The 27,538-nt window shown below is 36.2% G+C and overlaps 1 protein-coding gene across 2 annotated transcripts in view; it reads left to right on the plus strand.

The window, feature by feature from the left end:
- Window positions 1–27,538, plus strand: part of TPD52 (tumor protein D52) — a 241,043-nt gene that overhangs the window by 151,020 nt on the left and 62,485 nt on the right. For both annotated transcript variants that reach the window (XM_017521869.2, XM_017521870.2), the window contains exon 2: window positions 2,200–2,381. In XM_017521869.2, the coding sequence (XP_017377358.1) occupies window positions 2,200–2,381 (182 nt within the window). The remainder of the gene's footprint in view (window positions 1–2,199; window positions 2,382–27,538) is intronic.

Genomic DNA, 27,538 nt, shown 5'->3' on the forward strand with positions numbered 1-27,538 from the left:
CTCTGTTGCCCAGGCTAGAGTGCAGTGCAATGATCTCGTTCACCGCAACCTCCGCACCCTGGGCTCAAGAGATTCTCCTGCCTTAGCTTCCTGAGTCACTGGGATTACAGGCACACGCCATCATGCCCGACTAATTTTTATATTTTAGTAGAGATGGGGTTTCACCATGTTGGCCAGGTTGGTCTTGAACTCCTGACCTCAAGTGATCCACCCACCTCAGCCTCCCAAAGTGCTGGGATTATAGGCGTTAGTCACTGTGCCTGGCCCCTGTCATCTAGTTTTAATTGGTCTATGGCTTCAATTGAAAGTCAGCCAAAGCAAAAAAAAAAAAAAGAAGAAGAAGAAGAAGAAACAGTCAGGAACCCTGGTAGATAGCAACCACAGAAGTGGAGTAATGGGAAAGCAGATCATAGGGAAAGTGGGCAGGACCTGCCGTGGTTGCAAGCAAGAGACCCCCAGGTTGATACTGTTTGCTCCTCTTGAGCACTGCTGTTTTCAGCTGCTTTGGTGGCAGCTGCTATGGATGGAGTAGTGGCTCCCATCAATCATAGTAGCTGCTCTTGTCAAGAATGTCTTACTTAGAATTACTCTTTTGCACTGCCTCTAAACGGCAAGTCAGCTGTGTCTGTGTTAACTCTGTAGGATGTGTTTTATCTTTGGCTCTGCAAGAAAGAACTATTTTTTCAAAGTGCTTGTTTAAGGACCTTTAATGTTATATTTTGTGGATTTATAAAACTAGTGTGATATCTTATGGCATACATTCCTAGCTACCCTTTCAGGTCTAGTTGGCCTCGAGGCCTACTGACTTGCCTTTAGTTTAGATTGACTTTTTTGTGCTGAGGATTTTTTCCCAGTGTGTTTCAGTCCACCACATAAATTGATTGTGATACCCTCCCTGTAGCACCTAAGGGACTTAGCATAAGCCAGATGTCTTGACTTTCTTTTTCCTGAGGCAGAGGTCATAAACTTGAGGTTCACGGGCTAAATTCAACACCTGGATGTGTTTTGCCAGGTTTGTAAAAAGGAAAACCTTTTTCCCCCTGAATATAAGTATTTAAAAATTGGAAAATTTACACTAATATGTGGGTTTCTGGCTTTTCTTGGAAAATTAAAACATTAAAAATTAAAACATGGGGACTTGAATTGCAGCTGCAGTTGGAGCTGAGTAGTGGCTGTACCTTTTAAACATGGACACATATTCTGATTATCAAGCTGTCACCTGGCCTGGCATTTGAGTTTGTAATCTTTCAATTATTACATGCATTAAATTTAAGTCACAAATACAGTTGTGTAGTTTTAAAAGTAAACATGCTTTACTATTGAACTTTTAGCAGTTCTCCCTTGAATAACAAATATAAAACTCATTCCAAATACAGCATGTAGGTCATAATATCAAATTGTTAATATTCTTCTGTGATTTGCTTTCACAAATAGAAATGTAGCACTTTCTTTAGTTTCTACCAAATTGCGCATACCACTCCATATGCAAATAAAAAATGAGTAAAAGGCACAAATCTGTGTTCATGGATTTGGAAAAAATGTGTTTGGAAAAAAAAAGAATAATTAGTCATACCTCAAGTGAATTCAATATGTAAAAAGTTTCCTAGAAAGTGAACAGCACAAACAGCTATTTTTCTTTTGGACTTTTATTTTAGGAAAAAAAAAGTATAACAAATTCAAGTTGTTTAAAAATATTATATATCAGGAACCCATGTTCAGACTGATCATTGTGATAAAAAGCTCTTAATCATTTTATCTTAATGTATATTTAAATTTGTATTAAAAGAATAGTCATTTTCACTAAATTTGACTTCAAAGGCATTTTTTTTACAGATGGTCAGTGCTAGGAATAAAGTCAATTGCTGCTTGGATGCCCTCCTCACAGGCTCACACTCTGACTGCTAACCACCTCCCACCCCATTCTCAGAGACTTGATATACAGATACTCTTCTGCTCTCCTTACCGTGCCTGGGCTCTTGAGACCTCACTCTGGACCACCACATCTCTGTCATCCTCCACCAAGTATAGATGCCTCTTCAGGAAAGAAAAGATAGAAGAGGAAGTTGAAGAGCATAACTGGCATTCCACATACATTTTTAAATTATTGCTACAACAATTGAGTTTAAGAAAATTTCTTTAAGGCTTTATTATACCTTCATGATGAGTTATAGATATATAAATATCTCTTTTCATATTTAGGGCTCTCCAAAAAATGTGGAATCCTTCGCATCTATGCTGAGGCATTCTCCTCTTACACAGATGGGACCTGCTAAGGATAAACTGGTCATTGGACGGATCTTTCATATCGTGGAGAATGATCTTTACATAGATTTTGGTGGAAAATTTCATTGTGTATGTAGAAGACCAGAAGTGGATGGAGAGTAAGTAGAATCATTACTAACTTTAAGAGTGTTCATAAAAGTTGAGATAGCTCAAAAGTATTGTTGAATGTAAGGTGATTTTTGAAAAGAGAGAAAACGTATTCATTTGTCTTGATAATGCTGTTAGAAGAAAAGTCTGAAGTGGTTGAAAAATACCCATTGGTCATGTTAGACCAGACTCATGTCTTCTCAAAGCACTGAGAGCAGTTTTTGGAACTTAAAAACAACTTTGTAATAATGCATGTGGCTCAGTCCATTTTGCCTGGAACTTTTTTTTTTTTTTTTTAATTGTATTTGGGCTCTGGGGTACATGTGCATGTCCTGCACCCTGCAGGATTATTGCATAGGTACATACATGCCATGGTGGTTTGCTGTCTTTTTTATCCCTTCTCTGTTTCATAGTCTCTTTCCACTTCTCCGAGAAGCCTTTCCTTGCTGCTTCTCAATGCACTCTTCTCTTCCTCCACCAAATTCTTTTCTTTATCATTTTGTTTTCTTATTATTTTGCATCTATTTTTAGGATTATTTTTTCTATCAAATACATAGATTTCATTCTCTTGTAGTTTATGTAGGTCAAGATATTTATGAGTATAAATAGGTACTGGAGAAAGCACTAAGGTGGGGGAGCCAGGAGTGGAATATCAAGAGTCAGGAAGTTGAGCTAAGATTCTGAAATGGGAAAACAGGAGTAAACAAGATAGAAGTGATTTTCCCCCCATCAATTTCTAATGCGCATTTTTTAGTTTTCATTATTTTTGATATCAGAATACACATTAGAGTTAACAGTATATCAAATTAACTGACAGTGTTTTTTATTTTTTCTTAATCATATATAAAACAATAGTCAATCTAGTAATCAATGATATTTTAGATGGGATGAATTACAGTATTTAAGAAGTTTTTGGCATATAAAAATTGGTCATATTGTGGAAATGAAAGGCAAAGTCTACCCGAGACCTAGGAGAGCAATTATGTGAATCAGTTACCTCTCTCCTGAGAGCTGGATATCTAAAGATGCAGTTGATAATTGGTCTTGCCCAATTTGGGGACATCAGCGTGTTCTACCTGAATCTGAATAGGGCCCTACAAACTAAACAGGATACACATTTCCTCAGATCAGTGATATATGAGTAAATATATTTAACAACCAGCTGATTAAAAAAAAAGCCCTAATTTCTGTAGGGTGAAATACTTCCAGCATGGCCAATTTCAAGTCACCAACATGATGTCACTGAATGTAGAGTCGGGAAGATGTGTACGCAGTGTCTCTACCTTAGATAACCTGAAGCACACCTCTACCATAGATAACCAGAAGCTAAACAGTGTTTTAACAAGATGAGTGGTATAAATCAGGTGTCAACTGGAAGACTGTGCTCCTTGGCATGAGAGAAATGGCTCAAGCATGCCTCGAATTGGTATATCAAATAACATACAAGCTTATTCAAAAGTAGGGAGACCCAAAGAAATTTCTAAGTAGGATGTGTCTGTCAATCCAGATTTTAATACTGTAATCAGTATCTTTTATGCAAACAGCTACTGAAGGAATTCAATTAGTTATTGTGTCTAAAAATTTAGAAAAGTGATGGGCATGTGGTAAACAAATGCTACTATTGTTATTGTTATTTTCATTGCATTGTTATTACTGAAATCCTTGTGACCTAATGATGACATCCCTCAAGAACTCCTTTTGAGGAGGGTTTATGAAGGAGGCAAGTATGAAGATAAGTGATACAAAAGTTACCCTTTAAGAGAGGCATCGTCAGCTCTTGGGTACTGTCAGCAGAAGCTATAGCAGATCATTTTTTCATTAGTAGAAGAACATATAATTTAAAAATAAAGTACTGTTTTATTTTACACAAAGAAATCCTTAGTCCCTTCCTTACAATTGATGATGCCACCATGGATGCTGTCCAGTTGCAGTGCCTATCTTATTCTTACAAGTTGACTAACACGCAACCGGAGAATCAGGTTTTGACTTTATAGAAAGATCTATTTTATGACAACTCTGCTAAGATACTTCTCAGCAAATATTTAACTGCTCAGTTAAGTTTATTATAAATTACAAATACCAATCATATACTTTTTTTATATTTGAGGATGGAATTTTGCTAATCACATCTCTTTCATGGATATTTATTTCTTTGTGGATATTCTTTTATCTGCACTGTTCTTTTTTCTCATTGAATTAAAAATTTAAAATATCACTTTTGTGATGATGTTGTATTCTTGAACATAATATTCAGAGTGCCTTAGAGATCTAGAATTACATTGCCCAGCCTGGACTTGAACTCCTGGGCTCAAGCAGTCCTCCCACCTCAGCCTTCTTAGTAGCAGGGACTTACGGGCATGCACCACCATGTTTAGTTCTAAGGCACAGATTTTAAGTATCAGATTTGTCATTAGTTTTCTAATGATTACTATAGTCTGATTTGAATTTATTTATAGTATAGCTTTAAATGGTTAAATACTAGCATCTACTGCAACATTTATTAAATCTTAATTTTTTATTTAAAATGAAATACCACATATGCACACATCCTGTTATATAAATTATTTGCTTGAAGGCTTCATCTCTGTCTGTTCTCCCCACAATGAAGCAGTCTATTTAATGAAAGCTTTTTGAGGGATAAGGGGTGACTCATAGTAATTTTGCAAGTAAATTCTCTTATCTTTGGAGCAGTCACTATATTAGAGTCTTTTTTTTTTTAATGTGTGCATTCCATCCCTGCAAGATTAATTAGAGTCTTTTTTAATGTACTTAGAAGAGCTATGAGTTATATGTCTACATTTCTTTGTTCTGTAGTTATCTGTCGTAATTTCTCAATTCCTGCTTCCATGAAACCACCTGCTTAGTATCCAGTTACTCTCGCCAGAAATACCCATTTAGACTTCCAAAGCAGTCACAAAATAAATACATTCATGAATGAAGATCATCAAGAGGGGAGGAGCCGAAGTGCCACAGGAGTTGATTTGTTCATTTGTTCCTTCATTCATTCACTCGTTCAATCAACAAATACTTACTAGACCTCTTCAATTTGCCAAGTACTGTTATCAAGACTGGTAAACCCGGCAGACTAGTTCTGTGCTCTCTCAAAATACATATTCAGATGGGGGAAAGAGGCATAGATAGTAAACAAGCACATGAATCAATTTAAAATATTGGTAATTATCTAAGTAAAAAGGGATAGTATGGTGACAGTGCTGGTGAGTGGAAGATAACAGTAGTCAAAAAAGGCCTTTGACTTCTAGTGCTATAAGCCTGACATGCCATCAAAGTGCCTTTAAAAAGAAAAAAAGATAAGAGTCAAGGCTTTATCTCTCTCTGAAGCCCTCTCTCTTCGGCTTCCTCTCTGGTCCTACAGACTGGTAATGTTATTTCTAACTGTGCCCAATCTTCAGCCAAGGTTTAACATCAATAGTTGGGGTATTTGTTTTCTCTACCTGCATATCCTATTACATAACCTTATGGCTATGTAGATTACTCCAGCTCTTTATCTATATACATTGTTTTTTGGAGAAAAACTTTTTCACGTAGCAAATTTTACGTTCTCCAGTTTTTAATCTATCATGAAATGAAGGTTTATACTCTTCACAGAATATTTATTAGATCTTTGTTTATACATGTAGAAATGCCTAGTTCTTTCCAAAACCCTTCTCTAGGTTTCTTACAGTGATTTGTCACTTATGCTTTGAAAATATTGTTGAGAATTGTCAGGCCAGCATAACTACTGTTTTGTTACTTATTACTCCTATTTGTATCTAAAATAAAATTTGTGGGTGGGAACCTCCTATATTCAAACGTTTGCCTGTTGTCACTGTACAAGGAAGTAATGAGATCCAGCTCAGTTGTTTCTGGTCTTCCCCTTTTCGTAGCTATACGTTTAGATTATATGACTAGGCAGAACAGCTTATTGGGCTGGACACATGTTCTCTACCGCCATGATGTCCGGCCTCTGACTGAGCAAATTCTAAGAAGCTGAATCTCCATAATGGCAGAGCTTCCTGCTTTGGTACGTTTTAAGTCATTATAAGTAAGATAAATATTTACATAATCGTTCATCATTCATCAGCCTTCCTTTTTTTTATCTTTTCAGAGAACTGTTTTCTTCTCTTCATTCAGACTTTTGTGTAGTTGAGTAATTCCACTTTAGGACAGTTTAAAATTAAATACAGTGAAAAATAACTAATTGAAATATCCAGTTTAGCCAGGTGTTTTTTTATTTCTTTTAATAAGTAAGTTGAGTATTTCAGAATTATAGCAACTAATAGGGATCAGAAAATATTTTGGTTAATGATATTCTAATTAGCTAAGTAATAGCCTTTTATTAAGTTCTATAGCTTTTGTTTTAATGTTCATTTTTTAATTATAGCTTAAAGGAACAGTTTTTAGTGTTTGTTCCAGAAAGCTCTAGAGTTTTGCAGAAAAGCATCTGATATTGCTTATATAGGATAAAGGGGCAGTCGGGCCCTACTTTCAAAGCAGCCCTACATTTATCTGTTTTATGTATTAGAGCTCTAGGACAATTTTGTTTAATGTGTGTGGTGAGTATTTCTACTGCAAATAAGAAAAGTTTGAAAAACACTTGGAAAGAAATAAACTAATTCTAGAAAGACATGACCTTAATAGTAACATTGAGAATCTAAGCTAGAGTACTTAAGCATGAACAATAGTAATTTGATCTACTTAGAGTAGGTTGCAAAATAGACCTAAGTATATTTAGAGATTTTGAGGTATGCATGTGACCTTACAATACCAGGCTCAAAAGTTGTAATTATTATATTTTTCTTTTAAATGAGCTTATGACTTGAAGTCAGAAATCACATTTGACAAATCAGAATGACGCAGAATGGCATTAACTTCTTTGGAAGTTATCATTTAATTAACTGATTTGTCAAATCAATTGACATCATCTTTTTCTTTTGTAAAGCTCGCTGACTGATACCAACACCACATGGAACATAAGAAATTAGTAGTCCTATATTATACCTGGGCACTTTTGTTCCTTCCAGTTGAGGTATATGTTTAGCAAAGCTTAGCTGTAGTTTCTTTTTCTTTTTTCTTTTTTTTTTTTTTTTTGAGACAGAGTCTTGCTCTGTTGCCCACGCTGGAGTGCAGTGGCATGATTTTGGCTCTCTGCAACTTCTGCCTCCCAGGTTCAAGTAAGCCTTGTGCCTAGGCCTCCTGAGTAGCTGGGATTACAGACGTGTGCCACCACGCTTGGCTAATTTTTGTATTTTTAGTGGAGACAGCGTTTTGCCATGTTGGCCGGCTGGTCTCGAACTTCTGGCCTCAAGTGATCCACCTGCCTCGGCCTCCCAAAGTGCTGGGATGACAGGCATGAGCCACCGCACCGGGCCTAGTTGTGTTCATTTCAAAACGTGTTTATATCAAGAAATTTACTTGAATATTGCACAAATTAATAAAATTTGAGTACAGTAAGCATTTTTGTTCTTATAAATGGTAACTTTAATGTTTTAGAAAGACTCCATAAAGGAAAACTTTGGTTTTTTGTCTTGATTCCCCCGTTTCTGCTGCTTCAATCAGAAAGGAGAGAGTTTTTTGTTTTTAAGAAATTGCTGTTGAATTAGATTGTGCAAGAAAACTGTAGATTGAAATAAAAATTATAAAAACGTGAAAGGTGTTGATTTCCAGTTGTCTTTCTGTTCTTGTTCTGCTTTCACATGACTGGCCTTGGCAGTCACAGACCTGCAGTCTGGTTATTGTTATGTAAGGAAGAGCAGCACTTCAGTGAGTGGACCCCCTACTGAGAAAGAACCGCCCCCTCCCCCTTGATCCATATTGGAATATTTGCATTAATCTGCTTTAATATTTTTGCTGTGTACATGTGTACTTTTTTTAATGAGTCTTCACTTTAATCTAATTTTCCATGAACCATTCTATGAGTCAGAGGGCTTATAGTGTGATTTAAAAATACAGAGCACTTTTCCCATAATGGGAACCTGTATACCCTTGCTTTTAGACATTTTTTCTTCTGTCATATTAATGCAGCACACAATTTCACAAACTTGTTTCCTCTCTATATTCCATCTGATTTCCTTCTGATAATCATAACAGCTTTTTTAAAACCTACACTGGCATTTTATGTATATTGTCTCATTAATTCTTCACAACAAACATAGAAAGTAGATATTATCCCCCTTTCCCAAATGAAGAAAATCAGTCTCTGGGCATAAATAATGTGCTGCAGTCATGCAACTAGTAATTAACAAAGCAGGGATTCAAACCTAGGGCTGTGTGTATCCAAATTTTCTTTTCACCCTGCTGTGCTGCACTGTAGATCATACAGTCTAGAGTAACTCAAGCGTCATAAAGGCTTCCTAAAACAGTCTTAAATATGAAGCAGTTTCATGTCAGGGACCCTGAAGGCAGTGTGATAGTGAAGCTCTGTGGAGGTCTGTTAAAAAGTGGTAGGTGGTCTATGATATCTTTGGTTATGGTGTCCGTTGTTGCCCTGGTCTGAATGTGTCCCCCCAGAATTAATTTATTGGAACATCATCACCAGTGTGATGTAGCTAGGAGGTTGGGCTATTGGGAGGTACTTAGGTCATGAGGATTCTGCCCTTGTGAATGGGATTAGTGAATTGGCTAGTTAATCTATGGACCAGGACCAGGTCTTCATGACACTAAATCTCCTTGTGCCTTGATCCTGGACTTCCAGCATCTAGAACTGTGAGAAAGAAATTTCTGCTGTTTATAAGATACCCTCATGTATGGTGTTTTGTTACAGCAGATCGAACAGATTAAGAAATAGTATGGTGTGTTTGAATAGTGCAACCCCCAATAAGCTTATAACTAGCAACCCCCAATAAGCTTAAACAAAGGTCTAGGCTTTGTTTTGTGATGGATCTGTGTCATAATTATGGCAAGACCTCTAGTCAGTCACAGGACCTTATTAATGCCAGCATGCCTCATGGTATTTGGGAATGATATATTTCAAAAAAGTTTGTTGCATAAGTCATAGAAAATTGGCTATTTATACCAAATATACTTAATTTTTCATTGTTTATTGGTTCTTTTAATAAAATGTATTATATACTTCCTTTGAACCTTGTTAGACCTGAAGTAGTTGAACCTTTTTTTGTTTTTGATGACCCAGGGTCATAATTATAAACATTAATTTCTATATTGTATTATAGTAAAAATATACAGAATTACTGCTTCATAACAATATAATCCCCCAGTTCTGTAGTTTTGTGTTCTCTCTCCTTTACTGCTGTTATGCCCTTATCTGCTTTTTATAGCTTTCTCAGACCTCTTAATTTTCCTCTTCCAGTATGCCTATACTTGGGAGATCAGTCATCAAATTTGTTGTGCTTAAAATAAGAACAAGTAGGGTTTGAATAAGGACCTAGCAGCCTCTTCTGTAAGTAAAGTATGGGTACTTTAGTGTATGGATTTCAACATGGTCTGACAGCTTCTAAACTCCTTCTGTTTAGATCTCACTGGACTGTGTAGGTACTTGATGTCACCAGATAGCTAACTTTCTGATAAGTGAAGTGTAACTGGGTTGGAGTTTTGCCTGTGTTGACTGCCCGTTCACTGATGCCCTTGATAGGGATTGTCACATATCAGAACAGTGTTTGTTGAACCAATCAAGGTGTCGAGTGTTTTGGACATGAGCATTTATCATGGTTGAGACCTTAACACCTTCACCTCCAGTAGGGGCATTAGGAAAAATAAGGTGGGATTATTTGATCTCAAATGCTGTTTGAGATGGTACCAGTTCTTATAGTGAATTTGTAAATAAATGACTAAATTCCTTAAAACTCTTGTTAAGCCCAAAGAATTGCTTTATAGCATTAATTAGTTTGGATGCCTTGGAATACACTGGTAGAACATTTTATCAATCTCAAGAAATAAGCTGCTGATTTTATTAATTTTATTTTGAAATAAACTGGGTATGATATGATTTTTCATTGAGGCAGCAAACCTTTAATGAGCATCTATTATGTGCTATCTATGTATTTAAGACTAGCGACTTACAGGTTAATGACAATCACTGCTTCCAGGGAGTTGATCCAGTCAGGAGGATAGAGAAGTAAACCAGTAAATATAACATCATATAAGTTCTATTTATTGTATTCTACAGGAATGGAGAAGGTATCAGTGGTTTAATCTGCTTGTGTCAGAGAAGGCTTCCCAGAGGAACTAACAGTAGAACTGTGTTGTAAAGGATAGGTAAGAGATACTAAGTGCAGAAAATGAGAGTGTTTCTGGGTGAGGGAGCAGCACTTGTGCAAGTCTTAAATGAGAGAGAGCCTGCCTCTTCTGGGAATTCAAGTGGTTTAGTTGGCTTAAGTTTAGGAGGAGTGATGGCAGAGTGGGGAGATGCCAGGAGCCAGATATTCAAGGAACTTACATATTGTCCTAAAAAATTGGGGCTTTATTCTGATGGTGGCAAAGAATCATTAAAATACTGTAACAAGTAACGTGGATCAAATTTGTGTTTCAGTGAGATCCTTCTGACAGAGGTGTGGAGTATATTTCAGAAGAAGGATGTGAGTTAGGGAGGTTAGTAAGGAAGCTGCTGAAAAGAAATGATGAGAATGTGAATTAAATCTGAGGGTGGGGAAAGGAGAGATGTTTAGCAATTTAGGAGGTAGAGATAGGTCTTGGTGTCTGAATAGTTGTGGTTTGTGGGATAGAAAAATTTTGAATAATGTTTCATTTTGGACATGAATGACAGGTAGATAGTGAGTTGGGTTGTATTGGGGAGGTGGAAAGGGGAATGTGTTCTATTGGTATTATTGCCTGCTTTAAAAACAAAAATTGAAATACCGAGATTTAGATCAGTTTTATTCTCTTATTTCCATTCAAGGTCATAATACTTGTAATTAGTGTTAGTCAGGAACATTTCTCTTTTTATAATATAATATTATATATATGTATATAAATCCCTGTGGTTAAACTATGCTCTTGCTTTGGCTAAAGAGCTAAATTCTCCAAATCTTTTCATTTCATTAAGTTGTATTTTAGTTGTGATTTTTTCAAGAGTTGTAAACATTTTTGTAAAGTTCTCAAGTATAGTTTTGCAAGTAAAGTTCATTTATTAATGTGTTAATGAGGATTGTATCTTTTAAAGCATTATCTCTATGCTGGCTCTCTATCATAACACACAGGATTGACAGCTCTGAAAATCGAAGGGTTTCAAAACAAGCATGATTGGCAGTTCTAAGGTAACTAGCACGTGCACTGAATATTATTTGTAGTTTTGTTTGACACTAAGGTGGAATAAACAAGCTAATTTCCCCATCTTTGTTTCTATTTCAAGTTGTAATGTATGTAGGGTTGGGTAAAGAATGGAATGTATATTGGCTGTTTGAAAAACTAAAGTTTTCAAGGTGTATTGGTGGGGAAAAGAGAAAAGAATTTGAATTAAGTGGGTATTTTTATTGCAGAGGACATGGAACATATTGAAAAAGCATGCATGCTTTGTATAGGTTGATGATTTAAAATCGTTCTAGTTTTTCCTTAACAGATTTCTTAAATCCTTTTTAATAGGAAACTTTAATGTTTAAATATGATCAAATTGTAAAATACGAACTTAGAGATGTTCTGAGTTCATGAAACTCATGTAATTCAGACTGAATAGCATTAGAGGGGTTTTTTCTTGTTTGGATATATGCCATAACAAAATTCTTTTGGATTGATTTGTTCTGTTGGATTGAATTGTTCAATTGGATTCTATTTTAATTGATGTGCAAAATGGATTTCCTTTGTATAGCGTATTCACATATCTATAGCTTTATCAGTCCAGAGATTGTCTACATTTATATGTCGAGAAAGTTTGCCTCATATGCCTTCTCAGAATTATAAAGGTCAAAAGTGAATCTGGAAACTACTTTGGTGGCTGCATGTTAAGGAATGCAAGCAATTAAGTGTTCCCACAAAAAGCTTTGAAGGTAATATCTTAATAGGACAGAGAGGAGAAAGAATTAGGGCTGCACTCCTACAATTGATTCAGGCTGGAGTTCTATTGACCTACGAGTGGATTTTTTAAAAATTCAAAGCTATTTAAAAAGAAGATCTGAGTTCTCTTTTTGTTTGTAGAATTTTGTCTCAATTTAGATTGCTACTTAATTTGGATGTGATCTCTAGATAGCATCTAGAGACTCATAGGGACCCAGAATTTCAGCACCTATTTTGTGATTTGTGATTAATTATAAGAACAATAATAGCTAACATTTGTTGAATGTTCTATGCTAGGTACTTTGTTAAGAGGTTTGCGTGTATTATTTTCTTTAACCTTGTTATTACTCTGAGATACTGTTAGAATTCTCATTTTAAAACACTGAAGAAACTAAGGATTACAGAGATATTTTAAATAATTTAGGGACAGCAGCTACTAAGTATGCAGATGTGAGGTAAAGTAGCTTCTCTATATTGTTAACCACTACTTTATACTCCTTACTCAGATTATACTTTCAGGGTATGTGTGTACGTGTGTGTGAGATTTGCTAATTTTATCAGTAAATATTTATTGAGTACCTTAATCATAGTGTGCTTAATGCAGTTTTTAAAAATTGTATGACATCTTCATCTTTAGGAGGAATAGGACAGAGGAATGTATGACTAAATGACTAAATGAATGATGTGGTCAAGCATCAGAAGAAGCCAGAGAAATGAAAGTTGAGATGCTTTCACAAAAAAGTGCCTCCCCAAAGAGATAGAACTTAAGTTAGATTCTGAAGGATGGAGAGGGAGGGTTGGGATGGATAATGAAAGGAAACCTTTGGGGAAAATGGCATGAGTGGTGACACAGAATTAGGAATGAGCTTTGTGTGACTGTTATCTATGACTGTGTAACAAATTACTTCATAACATAGTGGCTTAAAACAATAAACATGTATTAACTCACATAATTGCTATGGGGCAGGAATCCAGGAATGTCTTAGCTAGATGATTCTGACTCAAGGTCTCACATGAAGTTCAGTCAAGATATTAGCCAGGCCGTAATCATCTGAAGGCTCGACTGGGGCTGGAGGATTTGCCTCCAAGGTAGCTCACAAATATGTCTGGCAAATTAGTGCTGGTTATTGGCAGGAGGCCTGAGTTCCTTGGCACATGAACCTCTTCATTGATGAACTGCGTGAATGTCCTCACAACATGGCAGCTTCCGCCATAGTAAGAGATCAGAGAGAGAGAGAGAGCAGGGAGGAAGTGGTGATGCCTTTTATGACCTTGTCACACATTGTCACTTCTGCCATATTCTGTTGGTTAAAAGTGAGTCACAAAGCCCAGCCTATACTGAAGAGAAATGGAATTGGGCTTTGCCTTTTACAAGGAGGTATACAGAATTTGTGTATGTATTTTATGTATTTATTTTCTGTGTGTGAACAAAGCTTAACTTTTAATTTAAAAAAATGTAACTATAAAAACAAAGTATGTGACAGCAAGATTTAAGAAAATGGACCATCTTCCTCTCTTTGCTCTGTTTTCAGTGTTAAAAATATTTTCATCACTAATATATTATTGGGCACTACTTACACTTAGATTCTCCATATACTTCTAAGGTAACCTTTATTTTTTCTTTCCTATTGTGATTATCCATACTTATCCATACATCGAGTCAGCTGCTGGCAGCTTTGAGCTACTTCAGTAAACATTTATCAAGTGGCTGCTCTTTGCTAGGCCCCATGCTAGCTTTGGCTTTAAAAGTCCATACTGCTTATCTTTCTGTCTCTTATTAATTCAAATCTGGTGATGGCAAAAGCTCTTTTTTAAGTTGCTGACGCTCAGTTTTCTTAAATAGTTATTTCCACCTCATGCAAGAGAGCCTTGCTAATATGAGACAGATTTTCAAATGATTTTTTATTTTGGTTAATTGAATTATAGTCTATCCAGCCACCTAGTCCAGAGAGCTGAGAGTCAGAATAGACTCATTTCTCTTCCTTACAGCCCGCCTCCTGCATCTTCTCAATCACCAGATTTCCTCTTAATTATCACTGAAATCTGCCCTTTCCTCTGTCTCTACCACTAGGGCTTTTCTGCAGCCATGGGTATCTTGTACCTGAATTTGCCACAGTGACTTTCTCCTGATCTTTGTGTTTGTTTCCATTCTCTTTCCTCCTCTATTCTATTCTTTTTCTTTTTGTGTCTGCATCTAAAGTGATCACAGTGGTCAACATCCCATGACATGTAAGCTTTAGGGAGTGGTGAAATATTTGCTTTGCTAAATTAGCTAGGATCCTTATAGATAAAACTGAATTTCACAGTGAAAAGTTATGAGAGTGGTATTTGGGGATTGGCATTTTGGATGCTGACATTAGTAGTGATGTGTCAGTTGGAATGGACACCACAAGACCCGTTTTGAGACTTTTGTAATACAAGCAGGAGCTGATTAGAGGCTGGACTAGAGTGGAAAGAGATGGGAACAGAAAGCTAGAAGAGCCTTTTCAGAGAAAGATTGCTAGTACTCGGTAACTCATGCATAAGGTTTCTAGCCCAGGTGACTAGAAAAAGAGAGGTCACAGCAGTAGGGAAGTAGGGTAGAGAACTGTTCAGAGGGCAGGAGTTCTGTTTTAGACATATCATGGTTATTCTATTTTTATTTACTTATTTTTGAAACAGGGTCTCACTCTGTCACCCAGGCTGGAGTGCAGTGGTGCAATCAGCTCACTGCAACCTCCGCCTCCTGGGCCGAAGTGATTCTCGTGCCTCAGCTTCCCAAGTAGCCGGGACTACAGGCACTTGCCACCTCACCTAGCTAATTTTGCTTGTGTGTGTTTCTGGAAGAGATGGAGTTTCACCATGTTTGCCCAGGCTAGTCTTGAACTCTTGAACTCAGGTGATCCACCTACCTTAGCATCCCAAAGTGCTGGGATTATAGGCATGAGCCACTGTGCCCGGTCATGTTGTGATTTTTCTGTAGGCATTTGGTGACATGGGATTGGAAATATGAGAAATTAGGCTGTGGAATAACAGTAGGTCTGGAATTATTAATGGCAACTTTATATTAGACTCTTAAGTGCCTTTACCAGCAAAAACAAAACAAAATATAAAGACAACAGCTTCACTGTGGATTTACGTTTGTACCATATTAAGTGAGAGTGCCTGCCTTGAAGAAATGTTGCAGTGTTTGTGTTCAGCAGTCCTATTGCAGAAAAAAGCTAAATTTCAAAGTGAAATGCAAATGTAAAAATAACAAGATCCTTTTAGAAAAATAGTGTAACCTTGCCAGGTATATTATTCCTATTATTCAACTTCATAACTCTAAAATTCTTTCATTCGTTTCTAGTAGATTTCTTTTATGTGTGTGTGTGTGTGTGTGTGTGTGTGTGTGTATGTGTGTGTGTGTGTATTATTGCATTTTAGGTTTTGGAGTACATGTGAAGAACATGCAAGATTTTTGCATAGGTATATACATGGCAAAGTGGTTTGCTGCCTTCTTCCCATCATCTGTATTTGGCATTTTTCCCCATGTTATCCCTCCCCAACTCCCCACCCCACACTTTCCCTCCCCTAGTTCCCCCCACAGACCCCAGTGTGTGATGCTCCCCTCCCTGTGTCCATGTGTTCTCATTGTTCAACACCTGCCTGTGAGTGAGAACATGCAGTGTTTGATTTTCTGCTCTTGTGTCAGTTTGCTGAGAATGATGGTTTCCAGGTTCATCCATGTCCCTACAAAGGACACTAACTCATCATCTTTTATGGCTGCATAGTATTCCATGGCGTATATATGCCACATTTTCCCTGTCCAGCCTATCATTGATGGGCATTTGGGTTGGTTCCAAGTCTTTGCTGTTGTAAACGGTGCTGCAGTGAACATTCGTGTGCAAGTGTAGTCGATTTCTTATTACTTTACCTACTTCACTCTTAGGCACCTGTTCTTTGCTTCTACCTCCTTAGAAGATAACCTTATCTTCTTCTTTCTTGAAATCAATTGTGTACATTAGTTTAAACCATACAGAATTGCAGTTTTTAAGGTCAAAATAGTTGAGTATCTGAAATTTCAACTGATTCAAGCTAATACTCTTGGATTTCCTGTTTCTTACCTTAAATTTTTTCTCTATCATTTTTTCTAGATAGTTCGATAAGATGAGAAACATTTTAGCTTGTTTCCCCTTAAAGCTATTGTCTTTTTCCCATTCTCAAATATTGCCCTTATTTTCTAAATTATCATTCATTTGTCAATTCAGCCCGCCAGCCTCTGCCCTCACCATTACACTAGTTGAAAGCACCCTCTTAAATTATTAGGGACTTCTGGTTATCTGCCCAACAGTTTTTGCTTAACAGCTTTGTATTATTCAATAATATTTGCTATTCCCTTCTCTGAAATTATCACATATCTTTATTTTCTTGATTTTCCTTCAACTTCTCTGTTCTTTTTCTATATCCTTCTAGGAAGTGCTTTATAAAATTTTAGAGGGTAAAAATCGTAGGAAGGGGATACAATAGTTTTTGGCATGCAAGGAAGTTGAGCAAGACAAGTAACTGGAAGAACATAGGAGTGGAGGGCAAGAGGTCTAGGTTCTAACCATGCATCTGTCAGTGTGTACAGTAGAAATTCATTTACCCAGGAGTCTGATGAACAGAATTGTTCAAAAAGGCTTGTTTTGGAGCTCCCTGTTTTAAAAACCACAGCATTATAATAACTAAAGAATGCTTTTATGTGTCTATAAATGACATTTGTGTTTTTATGTCTCTGTTTATACATATCAATTTTTCTTTTATTTAATATATTAGGAATCATTTAAGTTCAACATTGTCCTATAGTTGAAAACATGATGACTTGTTCTTTGCTTGCTTTAATTTTTAATAAAATAACTTTTCCATAAATATATTACAGTTAGGTTTCTTTTTTTCTTTTTGGAGTTGGAGTCTCCCTCTGTCACCCAGGCTGGAGTGCCGTGGCACAGCCTTGACTCGCTGCAACCTCGGCCTCCCAGGTTCAAGCCATTCTCTTGCCTCAGCCTCCCGAGTAGCTGGGATTACAGGCATCTGCTACCATGTCTGGCTAATTTTTGTGTTTTTAGTATAGACGGGGTTTCACCATGTTGGTCTGGCTGGTCTTGAATTCCTGACCTCAAGTGATCCACCTTCCTTGGCCTCTCAAAGTGCTGGGATTACAGGCATGAGCCACCACACTCGGCCCGGAACCTTAACTTTGGACCTAAAATACAATACTTTGTGTTCCTTTAAAAATGCAAATTAGATATCAAATCGGTATAATTAAATCTTTAATTAGAACTGATTGAGCATGTTATAATGTTCATGTGGTTTTTATGCTATTGCCTGTCATTTTTGAATTTATTAAGCAAACCAGTCCTTCCTTGATGTATTTTCCTTGAAAGCATTTCTTTTATATCAACTTATAAAAATGGTAGTATCAACTCTTTGTTATGCTATACCTCTTTCAGTGTGGAAGATTTGATTTGAAGTTATTTGGCTTCCAAATATATTGCTGTAAATGTACATATATTGAGACTCAGCATTTTTACTAGAGTTAATCTGACCTCAAAAGTTCTATTTTACTCCCATTCTGTTTCAGCTTTTATTTTACATTTTTTTTGTTTACTAGAATGATAATATGTCAAATTAGTTTGAAAGTAACAGCTAAACACAAACTCTTTCAATCTCAAAATCTATTTGAGAAACTAAATATCTTTCCTAACTGCAACTGCAAATATTTTGGTTTGCCTGTTTCCTGAACATAATTTATTTAAAAACTTTAATCCCAAACTTAGCTTGTTTTTCAAATACTATGTCTTCAGCATGTTTTTTGTTGTTGTTATTGTTGTTTGTTTGTTTTTTAAGACAGGGTCTCACTGTGTCACCCAGGCCAGAGTGCAGTGGTGTGATCACAGTTCACCACAACCTCCACCTTCTGGGTTCAAGCAATTTGCCCACCTCAGCCCTGCAAGTAGTTGGGGCTACACGTGCACGCCACCATGCCCAGCTAATTGTTGTATTTTTTGTAGAGACAGTGTTTCACCATGTTGCCCAGGCTGGTCTTGAACTCCTGAGCTCAATCAATCTGCCAGCCTCGGCCTTCCAAAAGGCCTGGGTTTACAGATGTGAGCCACTGTGCCCTACCCTGCATGAATTTTGAAAGTTCTTTGTTTCATTTATTTCACTGAATAGAACATCTGAGGTTTGAAGCAAAATGTTCCAAAAGTCAAGTTTAGCATCTGTTGACTTGTGATATGAATTCTGTATCTATTATTAATAGTAAGGGTAGCAATGATGATGATGGTGTTGATGACTGGAGCAATAGCAGCTTCTTCCTAATCTTGTGAATTGCTATAAAGTTTTCCCTTCAAAGGAATCTTAACTCACTTTAAGAGAATAAGCATGTGCTGCATATTTTGGAGAAAATAATTTTTAAATGTTTGGCATAGTGCCTTGCAGAGTATAAGTTCACAATAAATACTCATTGCTTACTTTTTGCATGGACAGGAGTCACCAAGTCATTTAGCTACCAGTAGAGTGTTTGAGTTACTGGTTCAATGTACTGTTCTTAGTTCCTTTGGTGTTATAAAGGGACGAAGTTCACCTCCAGTGAAGATGCTGTAGTGTTCCTGTTTTAGTGAAGAAATGAGAGCCATTTCAGTTTTAAGAAAAGTAAAATCAATGTTCAATTAAGTGAGAATTTATTGTTTTCTAGATTTGAAAACTATAGGGCCTTTTCTATCTGTTCTTGACTTCATAGTTGGCTATACTATCATAATTATTATAGCCAGCATTTATTAGCTGTTAAGTCTTACTATATTCAGTCACTTTTCTATGCATAATACTAGTTAGGATCGTTGGCCTTGGAAAGATTTCTGAATTTGAATTCCGGCTCTACTCCTAACTAATTGTGTGATCTTGAGCAAGTTGCTTAACTTTGGAGTCTCAATTTTCTTGTCTTTAAAGTAGTTGAAGATACTACTTATCCCCAATGTACTATCAAAGTACTGGTTGGTGTGAGAATGAAAGTTGTCATCATTATTACAACAGCTGGCATTATTGAACCTTTTCTATGTGTCAGACAGATACCATGCTTTATATACATCTTACTAGCATTACCCTTATTTAATAGATGAGAAAGGTGATTCTCAGAATTTGTGACTCTCCAAAATCATTTAGACTTGTGTCAACTGCAAATAGCAGAAAACTTGTCTACTTATGGCTTAAACAGATGGAGAGTTTTTTTTTTTTTTTTTTTTGCACAAGAATCCTGAGTGTTAGTGGCTACTGAGGTTGTTTTAGCAGCTTGACAACATCAGTGCTTTATGCTTCAGCATCAACATCAGGCTCGGGGCTTCTTGAGTCATAGTACAGTAAGGCTGCTGATTCTACAGATCACATGTCTGTGTTTAAGGGAGGAAGAGAATAGGAAGGAAGAGAATGGGGAGGGCAGGTGGTTTTCATAAGGGTCATTAAAAAGCAGACCTGGGATGAGTGGTGGCTCACACCTGAAATTCCAGCATTTTGGGAGGCTTAGGCAAGAGGATTGCCCGAGTCCGGAAGGTTGAAGCTGCAGTGAGCTGTGTTCGTCCCACAGCATTCCATCCTAGGTGACAGAGTGAGACCCTGTCCCACTAAAAGAAGTAAATAAGTGAAAAATGTTCTTTTAAAATTTATTTTTTATTTTTTGTTCCTTTTACCAGGAAAACAAAAGCTGCCAGAGTTCAGTTTTCATTTAATTGGTCAGACTATACATCACATCTAGTTTCTCCATAGCTGCAGGGAAGGCTCTTAAAACCAGCGTTTAACTTTTTCATTGTGGCTGCTTCAGGGGAGGAGGAGACTGGGAGTAACTCTTATGTCACCTTGCCAGTGGGTTCTGCTGCTGTGCCTGAGCTCCAACCACTATTAGGTGGCAAAGCTGGGATTCTAACTCAGGTGTATCTTCCTCCAAAGGCCTAATTTCCAATTCTGCTTTTCAAAGAATAAAGGCTCTCACATTGTAAAGATTTTGAATGAATATTATCCAACATCTACAGACAGCTACCATTTTTTTCTTGGAATATTTTCCTTTTCAAAATAAAAGTTATTTACCTTTTTAGGCTGGCTGTATTTTGAAAGTATAGATTATATGTTCTACCCTATCTTCAACTAAATATATAAAATAACACAAAAAATTAGTGACTGAATGTATTTTATATTAGAAATGACTGCTAAGATACGTTTGTTTCAGGAAATTTCTGAAAACATTTTTCAACAGTGAAACAAAGCATAATACATAATTAAAGTAAAGGGTTATTGCCTCTTTCCGTTCTAATTACTATGTTTTAACTCATGTAAAATGAGTTTGTTTTATGCTTATTTCCTAAGGGGTGGTTATCCACTGATTTCATTTTCTGGAAAATAAAATTATGTCACAATTCTTGGAAGCTGCATATTTATTTATTTTGTTTTGTTTTTATAGAGATGGGGGGGTGGGGTGGAGTGGGTAAAATTAAGGTCATAATCCAAATTCTCTATTCAGTTGTCAAATCTATAACCATAGCTTACTCTTATATCCTATTTTTTTTCAGGGATAAATACAGTAGTGCTCTAAATTAGGAAATATTATCCACAGGTTTTAGGCAAGGAGACTGAGACCTAGAGAAGGTGTGAGATATGTGCAGTCAGTGAGCCAGTACACAGGAGAGTTTTGGATTGAAGCCTGAGCCGATCCACAATGCTTGGCAAAGATGAAATCCTGACCAGTGTGTCACTTAGGACAAATTCTTATCTTCCTAATCCTTTGAAACTATTTAAATTACATGTTTATCAGGGGGAAGAAATACAACTGTCACTTTTTTTTAAAAATTTTGACTCTTTTTGTTGCAATAATCTTTTGTTATAGATTATAAAGCAATAATCTTTTGTTATAGATTATTATTTTGTTATAGATTAAAGAATTATAGAACAACAAGTATAAGCCTAGTTTACCATAGCCCACACTTTGCAATTTCTGTGTCACCCTATGACTTTACCGTTAAGTGTTATCAAGTAATGTTTAGTTGTTCAGTTAAATTCAGCCACATCATTGTCAACCATAAGCTGTCAGTCATTAATAAATAGATGGACTGTTCTTAAGTTGATTTTCCTAGTCTGAATTCCAAAGCATATCTTTTTAACTAATTACATTATGATGTAATCTATCTACATTTCTGTTTTCATTTTTTTTTATATTGGATAATTAACCAAATATTTCTAGTTGCATTTTTATAAGAAAAAGGGAAATAGGAAAAAGAGGTATTTTTATATCTATTATAAATACCAAATACTGTGTTCTTTTACATTAAAATTCTATTTATGCAAGTGTTTCTTCCTATACATACATTTTTATATATTATTATTATTTGAGACAAGTCTCACTCTGTCACCCAGGCTGGAGTATAGTGTCGTGATCTCGGCTCACCATGATCTCTGCCTCCCGGGTTCAAACAGTCCTCCCACCTCAGCCCTCCAGGTAGCTGGGATTATAGGCATGCACCACCACACCTGACTAATTTTTGTATTTTTAGAAGTGAGGGGATTTCGCCATGTTGGCCAGGCTGTTCTCAAACTCCTGGTCTCAGGTGATCTGCCTGCCTTGGCCTCCCAAAGTGCTGGGATTACAGGCGACAGCCACTGCGCCTGGCCAGTATTCTTTTGTTTATTATAAAAATAGTTTATTGACCACACAAAACTTAATTAATTCTGTTGGTCTCTTCATTTTAAAGCTTTAAATCATTTGTTTATTCTATGTATTGATAACTGAGCTGTCAAAGCTAATATTCTTCAATGATCAAGCCAAATTAGCAAAATTGGATTTATGTCAATATTTCTGTTATTATTAGTTTTTTGTTTAAATTTGTAATGCTAATGCATTTTCATAATGAAGCTGTGGGAAATTATCTAAGTATTTAAATTTTAAAATTTAAATACTCATTTAAATGAGTATTTAATAAGCTGTACCACTCATTTTAGTGTATTTCCCTCCAGTCTTTTCAGCTACACACAAATTTCTGTTTTGCTTGTATGTAATGTGGTTTTAATCATAGCCTCTGTAATTGTGAATATTGAGTATCTCACTTAAGTTTATTGTGTAGCATTTTTTCATTATGAAGGATGCAGCATATATCATTGAATACATCATAATTTCTTCATGCATTCCTGTTTATTAGGCAGGTCCTTACTACTTTTTCAATCTTACAAATGACAGTTTCAAACATCTTTGTGGATACGACTTCTGGGATTATTTCCTGAGGAAAGATTAAGTGGAATAAGTAGGCTTAAAGGTTATTAATATTTTTCAGGTTTATGTAAACAGATTGAGCATTTCATGTATTTATTTATTAATAGCATTTCCTTTGTTGTAAATTGTCAGTTTCTTTGCTTAGGTTATTTATCTGCTGGGATTATGATGTTTTCCTGATCTATAGGTACATGAGCTCTTAACATTATTAAGATTGTTCATCTTTTTATTTGAAAAAATAATTTTATTTTAAAAGTAATTTGAGCTGATTACAAAATACAAATTTAAATAAAGGAAAAAAAACCCAAATATCACCAAGTGGAAATCTTTTCTTTTCTTTTCCTTTTTTTTTTTGGGACAGAGTCTTGCTCTGTTGCCCAAACTGGAGTGCAGTGGTGCAATCTTTGCTCACTGCAGCCTCTGCCTCCTGGGTTCAAGCAATTCTCTTGCCTCAGCCTCCCAGGTAGCTGGGACTACAGGTATGCACTACCACACCCAGCTAATTTTTGTATTTTTAGTAGAGATGGAATTTCACCATGTTGGCCAGGATGGTCTCAGTCTCTTAACCTCATGATCCACCTACCTTGGCCTCCTATAGTGCTGGGATTATAGGCATGAGCCACCGTGCCAGGCCCTTTTTCTTTTTTTTTGAGACAGGCTCTCGCTCTGCTGCCCAGCTGGAGTGCAGTGGGGCGATCTCAGCTCATTGTAACCATCACCTTCCTGGGTGAACCAATCCTCCTACCTCAGCCTCCTGAGTAGCTGAGACTACAGGTACATGCAACCATGCCCAGCTAATTTTTTGTAGTTTTAGTAGAGACAGGGCTTCGCCATATTGCCCAGACTAGTCTTGAACCCTTGGACTCAAGAGATCTGTCTACCTTGGCCTCCCAATATGCTGGGATTACAGGCATGAGCCACGGAACTCAGCCAGCATTTTCATATATGTGTTTACAAAAGGGTTCTTAACAACAACAAAAAATCATAGTTTCGCATACTGTCTCATAAGTAGGTCTTCCATCAGTTCTCAAATAAACATATAAGGGCCAGCTAACTATGTCATAAACAAAATTGTTAAAGACTGCATAACATTTTATTACTATAATTTCTTTAATTCTCTATTGATATATATTGATGTTGTTTTCAGTTTTTATTATTTTTATCAGTATAAAATTTTGGTATAACTATCTGATTATTTCCTTATAGTAAATTCTTTAGCGTGAAGGAGCTGGATAGGTTGGACATTCTTTAAAGATTTATACACGTTTACAAATTTGCAAAGTAACTGTTTCTCTCCAACACTGGGTATTATTTTACTTTTCATCTTGCCAATCTAATAAGCAAAAGTTATTACATCATTGATTTAATTTGCATTTTTGATGACTAGCAGTGGTGCACATTTGGGCATTCTTTTTTTATTTTATTTTATTGCACTTTAGGTTCTGGGGTACCTGTGCAGAACATGCAGGATTATTGCATAGGTGCATACATGGCAATGTGGTTTGCTGCCTCCATTCTCCTGTCACGTATATCTGGCACTTCTCCCCATTTTATTGGCCATTTATTCTTAAATGAATTTTGTATTCTAGATTCATTGGCCTGTTCTGGTTGCTCATTAGTCTTTTGTATTTATCACTTTCTCATTAGTTTATACTCTTTACTGTAACTGTTAAAAACAATTTACTCCAGTTTGTTGTTGATTACTTTTGCCATACAAAATTTTTCTATTATGTAATCAATTTGCCATTTTTTTTCTTTTATAGTTTCTTGTTTGGGTATCATACTTAGACACTTAAAAAGGCTATTGTCTTTGCAAAAATAGTGGTCTGTGTTTCTCTCTAGTACTTTATGGTTATATATTTCGGTGTTAATTAATTAATTATCTTTTCCAAGGCAGGGTCTTGCTCTATTGCCCAGGCTAGAGTGCAGTGGCATGATCATGGCTCACGGCAGCCTCAATCTCCCAGGCTCAAGTGATTCTCCCGTCTCAGCCCTCCACGTAGCTGGGACTACAGGTTCATGCCACACACCTGGCTAATTTTTGTATGTTTCTCTGTAGAGATGGGGTGGGGAGTCTTACTATGTTGCTCAGGCTGGTGTTGAACTCCTGGCCTCAGACAATCCTCTTGTCTTGACCTCCCAAAGTGCTGGGACTACCCGTGTGAGCTACCATTTCCAGCCTTATTATTTGAAATTACTTGAAATTTATTTTGGAATTAAGTCAGGACTCCTACTGCTCTCCATAATAATAATAAATGCTAGTATTTATGAACTAATGTTTATTTATTGAGCTTTTATTACCTTATTTTGGTGACAATAAGACAAAGTTTGTTTGTATTTTAGCCTCCCTACCTCTTTGAAATTACTATTGGCCAGGTGACATTTATGATGTAGTTTGTCATTGCCTGGCCATATCTGAATTTAGTTGTGGTTGATTATATTATCATCATTTCTTATGAGCTTTGTCCTTGGAAAACTGCACGTTGTAATCTATTGGTCCATTTTCAACTTTTTTTAAAATGTGAAAATAGAACAGAAAATATTAGACTCTACCAAAATAGCACGAGTAATGCTTTTGGGAAACATTTCATTTGTTTATATGTATATGTATAGAAACATTTCTATGAGGGTGCTGGTTTTGATGTAAAGTGTTCTTTCTTTGGTGTACTATCAAAAAGTTCATCAGCCACCATTGTCTGGAGATTGTAACAGTAAAGCTAAAGGCAATTCTGGAAGATTTTTACTACCAAAAAGAAAAGGCAAATCAGCTGGTGCTGAAATGTAAGAATTCAGATTTCTAGGCCAGGTGCAGTCACTCATGCCTGTAATCCCAACACTTTGGGAGGCCGAGGTGGGAGGATCATTTGAGGTCAGGAGTTTGAGACCAGCCTGGGTAACATACCAAGACCCTTATCTCTAAAAAAATAATAAAATGAGAAGTTTAGATTTCTGTGCACCACCTACTTGTATCTGCTTAGACTGTTCACTTTCTCTTTCTGTGTGTGAGTGTGTTTTTTTTTGTATTAATTTATTCCTGGCCCTTTTCTCTGAGAATTCTTTTTCTTTCTGTTTCTATTCACACTTTTTCCTTGCCCACTTCTCAACCCTCTGCTGTTTCCAAAGTTCTAGACTCTCTTCTTGGCAGAAACACCCATGGGAGTTGCTGATACTTGGCCAAATTTTCTTTTAATCTCGACTTTACACTTACTTGCCCCAGCCTTCCTTTGTAGAGAGCACACCCTAGCTGGGCGTGGTATTGCAGGCCTGTAGTTGTAGCTACTCAGGAGGCTGAGGTGGGAAGATCTGTTGAGGCCAGGAATTTGAGGCTATAAGATGTTGGCTTTTTAATTTTATTATTTATTTATTTAGAGATGGGGATGTGTCTTCATATGTTGCCCAGGCTAGGCTCAAGGGATCCTCCCAGCCCAGGTAGCTAAGACACATCACTGCTCCTGGCTGAGGCTATGGTTTGGTATGATCAAACCTGTGAATAGCTACTGCACTCCAGCTTATGCAACACAGTGAGATTCCAACTCTAAATATATATATATATATATATATATATATGTGTATATATATGTGTATATATATTTAGTATATATGTATAAATATGTGTATATATATTTAGTGTATATATACACTAACACTATATATTTAGTATATATTATATATAATATATAAATTTAGTACATATAGTATATTGTATATACTAATACTCTATATATTTAGTAACTATATATATTTTGCATATATATTTAGTGTGTATATATACACGCTCACTGTGTTATGATCCGAACTCTAAATGTGTGTGTGTGTGTGTGTGTGTGTATATATATATATATGTGTGTGTGTGTGTGTGTGTATATATATATATACGTATATATATATACACACACACATATATATATATATGTGAAGCTTACCCAGTAAATGGAAGCAGAACCCCTTGCCATCCAGAATGTACAGTTGACTTCATTGTGTATAAAGTTGTTGTTCCCCAAATTGCTTACCATAAGCCCATTTGGACAATTGTTTGTTATCTTTGATGTATGGTTATAGTGGCTGGCTTTCATTTTTTGTTCCAAATCAGTATATTGCATTTACTTTGCCCTGTTGAATACCTATCAATTTTGTATCTTAAAAATATTTGTTTTCCTTCTAATGACTAAAAGTATGTAAAAATCATCTGTCAATAGATTTTAATTTGGTTTCTGAGAACATTCAATAAATTCGTTTTAAATTTATGTTTAAGATTTCCCAATATTTTTAATGTTTGACATTTATCTTTAGCCTTTGTGTGATATTTCGATTTGATTTCCACAATAAAGGAAATATTTGCTATACTGTAACCCTTTTTAAAATAGCAATTTAAGGCTATTTCTCTGTTTCAAACTCTGAATTTGAGTTTCATGTACAGATAGTATGTGGTTTTTAAAAAACATGTGTGTCAATACTTGGGGTTTTTTTGTTTTTTTTTTTTTTCAGTTACCTATTAACAGGAACTAAGGAGTTTGTGTCCCTGATCTGATTGTTTTGATTTTAACAGCAGAAACTTTTTGACGAGTGGGAATGTAAAATGGTGCAGTCATTTTCAAAAACAGTTGGCAGTTCCCTAAGTGGTTAAAGAGAGTTACTATATGATCCAGCAATTCCGTTACTATATATATACCTAAGAGAAATGAAATTAGATGACCACTCAAAAACTGGTACACAAATGTTCATAGCAGCATTATTCATGATAGCCAAAAGGTGGAAACAATCCATATGTCCATCGACTGCTGAATGGATAAACAAAATGTGGTATAGACATCCTCAGTCCCTGTGGGAGGATTAGTTCCAGGACCCTCACAGATACCAAAATCCATGGTTGCTCAAGTCCCTTTTATAAGTGGCAGAGTGCTTGTGTATAACTTATGCACATCCTCCTGTATACTTGAAATCATCTCTGGATTATTGATAATACCTAATACAAGATAAATG

Source organism: Cebus imitator, unplaced genomic scaffold, assembly GCF_001604975.1.
Source record: "Cebus imitator isolate Cc_AM_T3 unplaced genomic scaffold, Cebus_imitator-1.0 Scaffold22, whole genome shotgun sequence".
NCBI lineage: Eukaryota > Metazoa > Chordata > Mammalia > Primates > Cebidae > Cebus > Cebus imitator.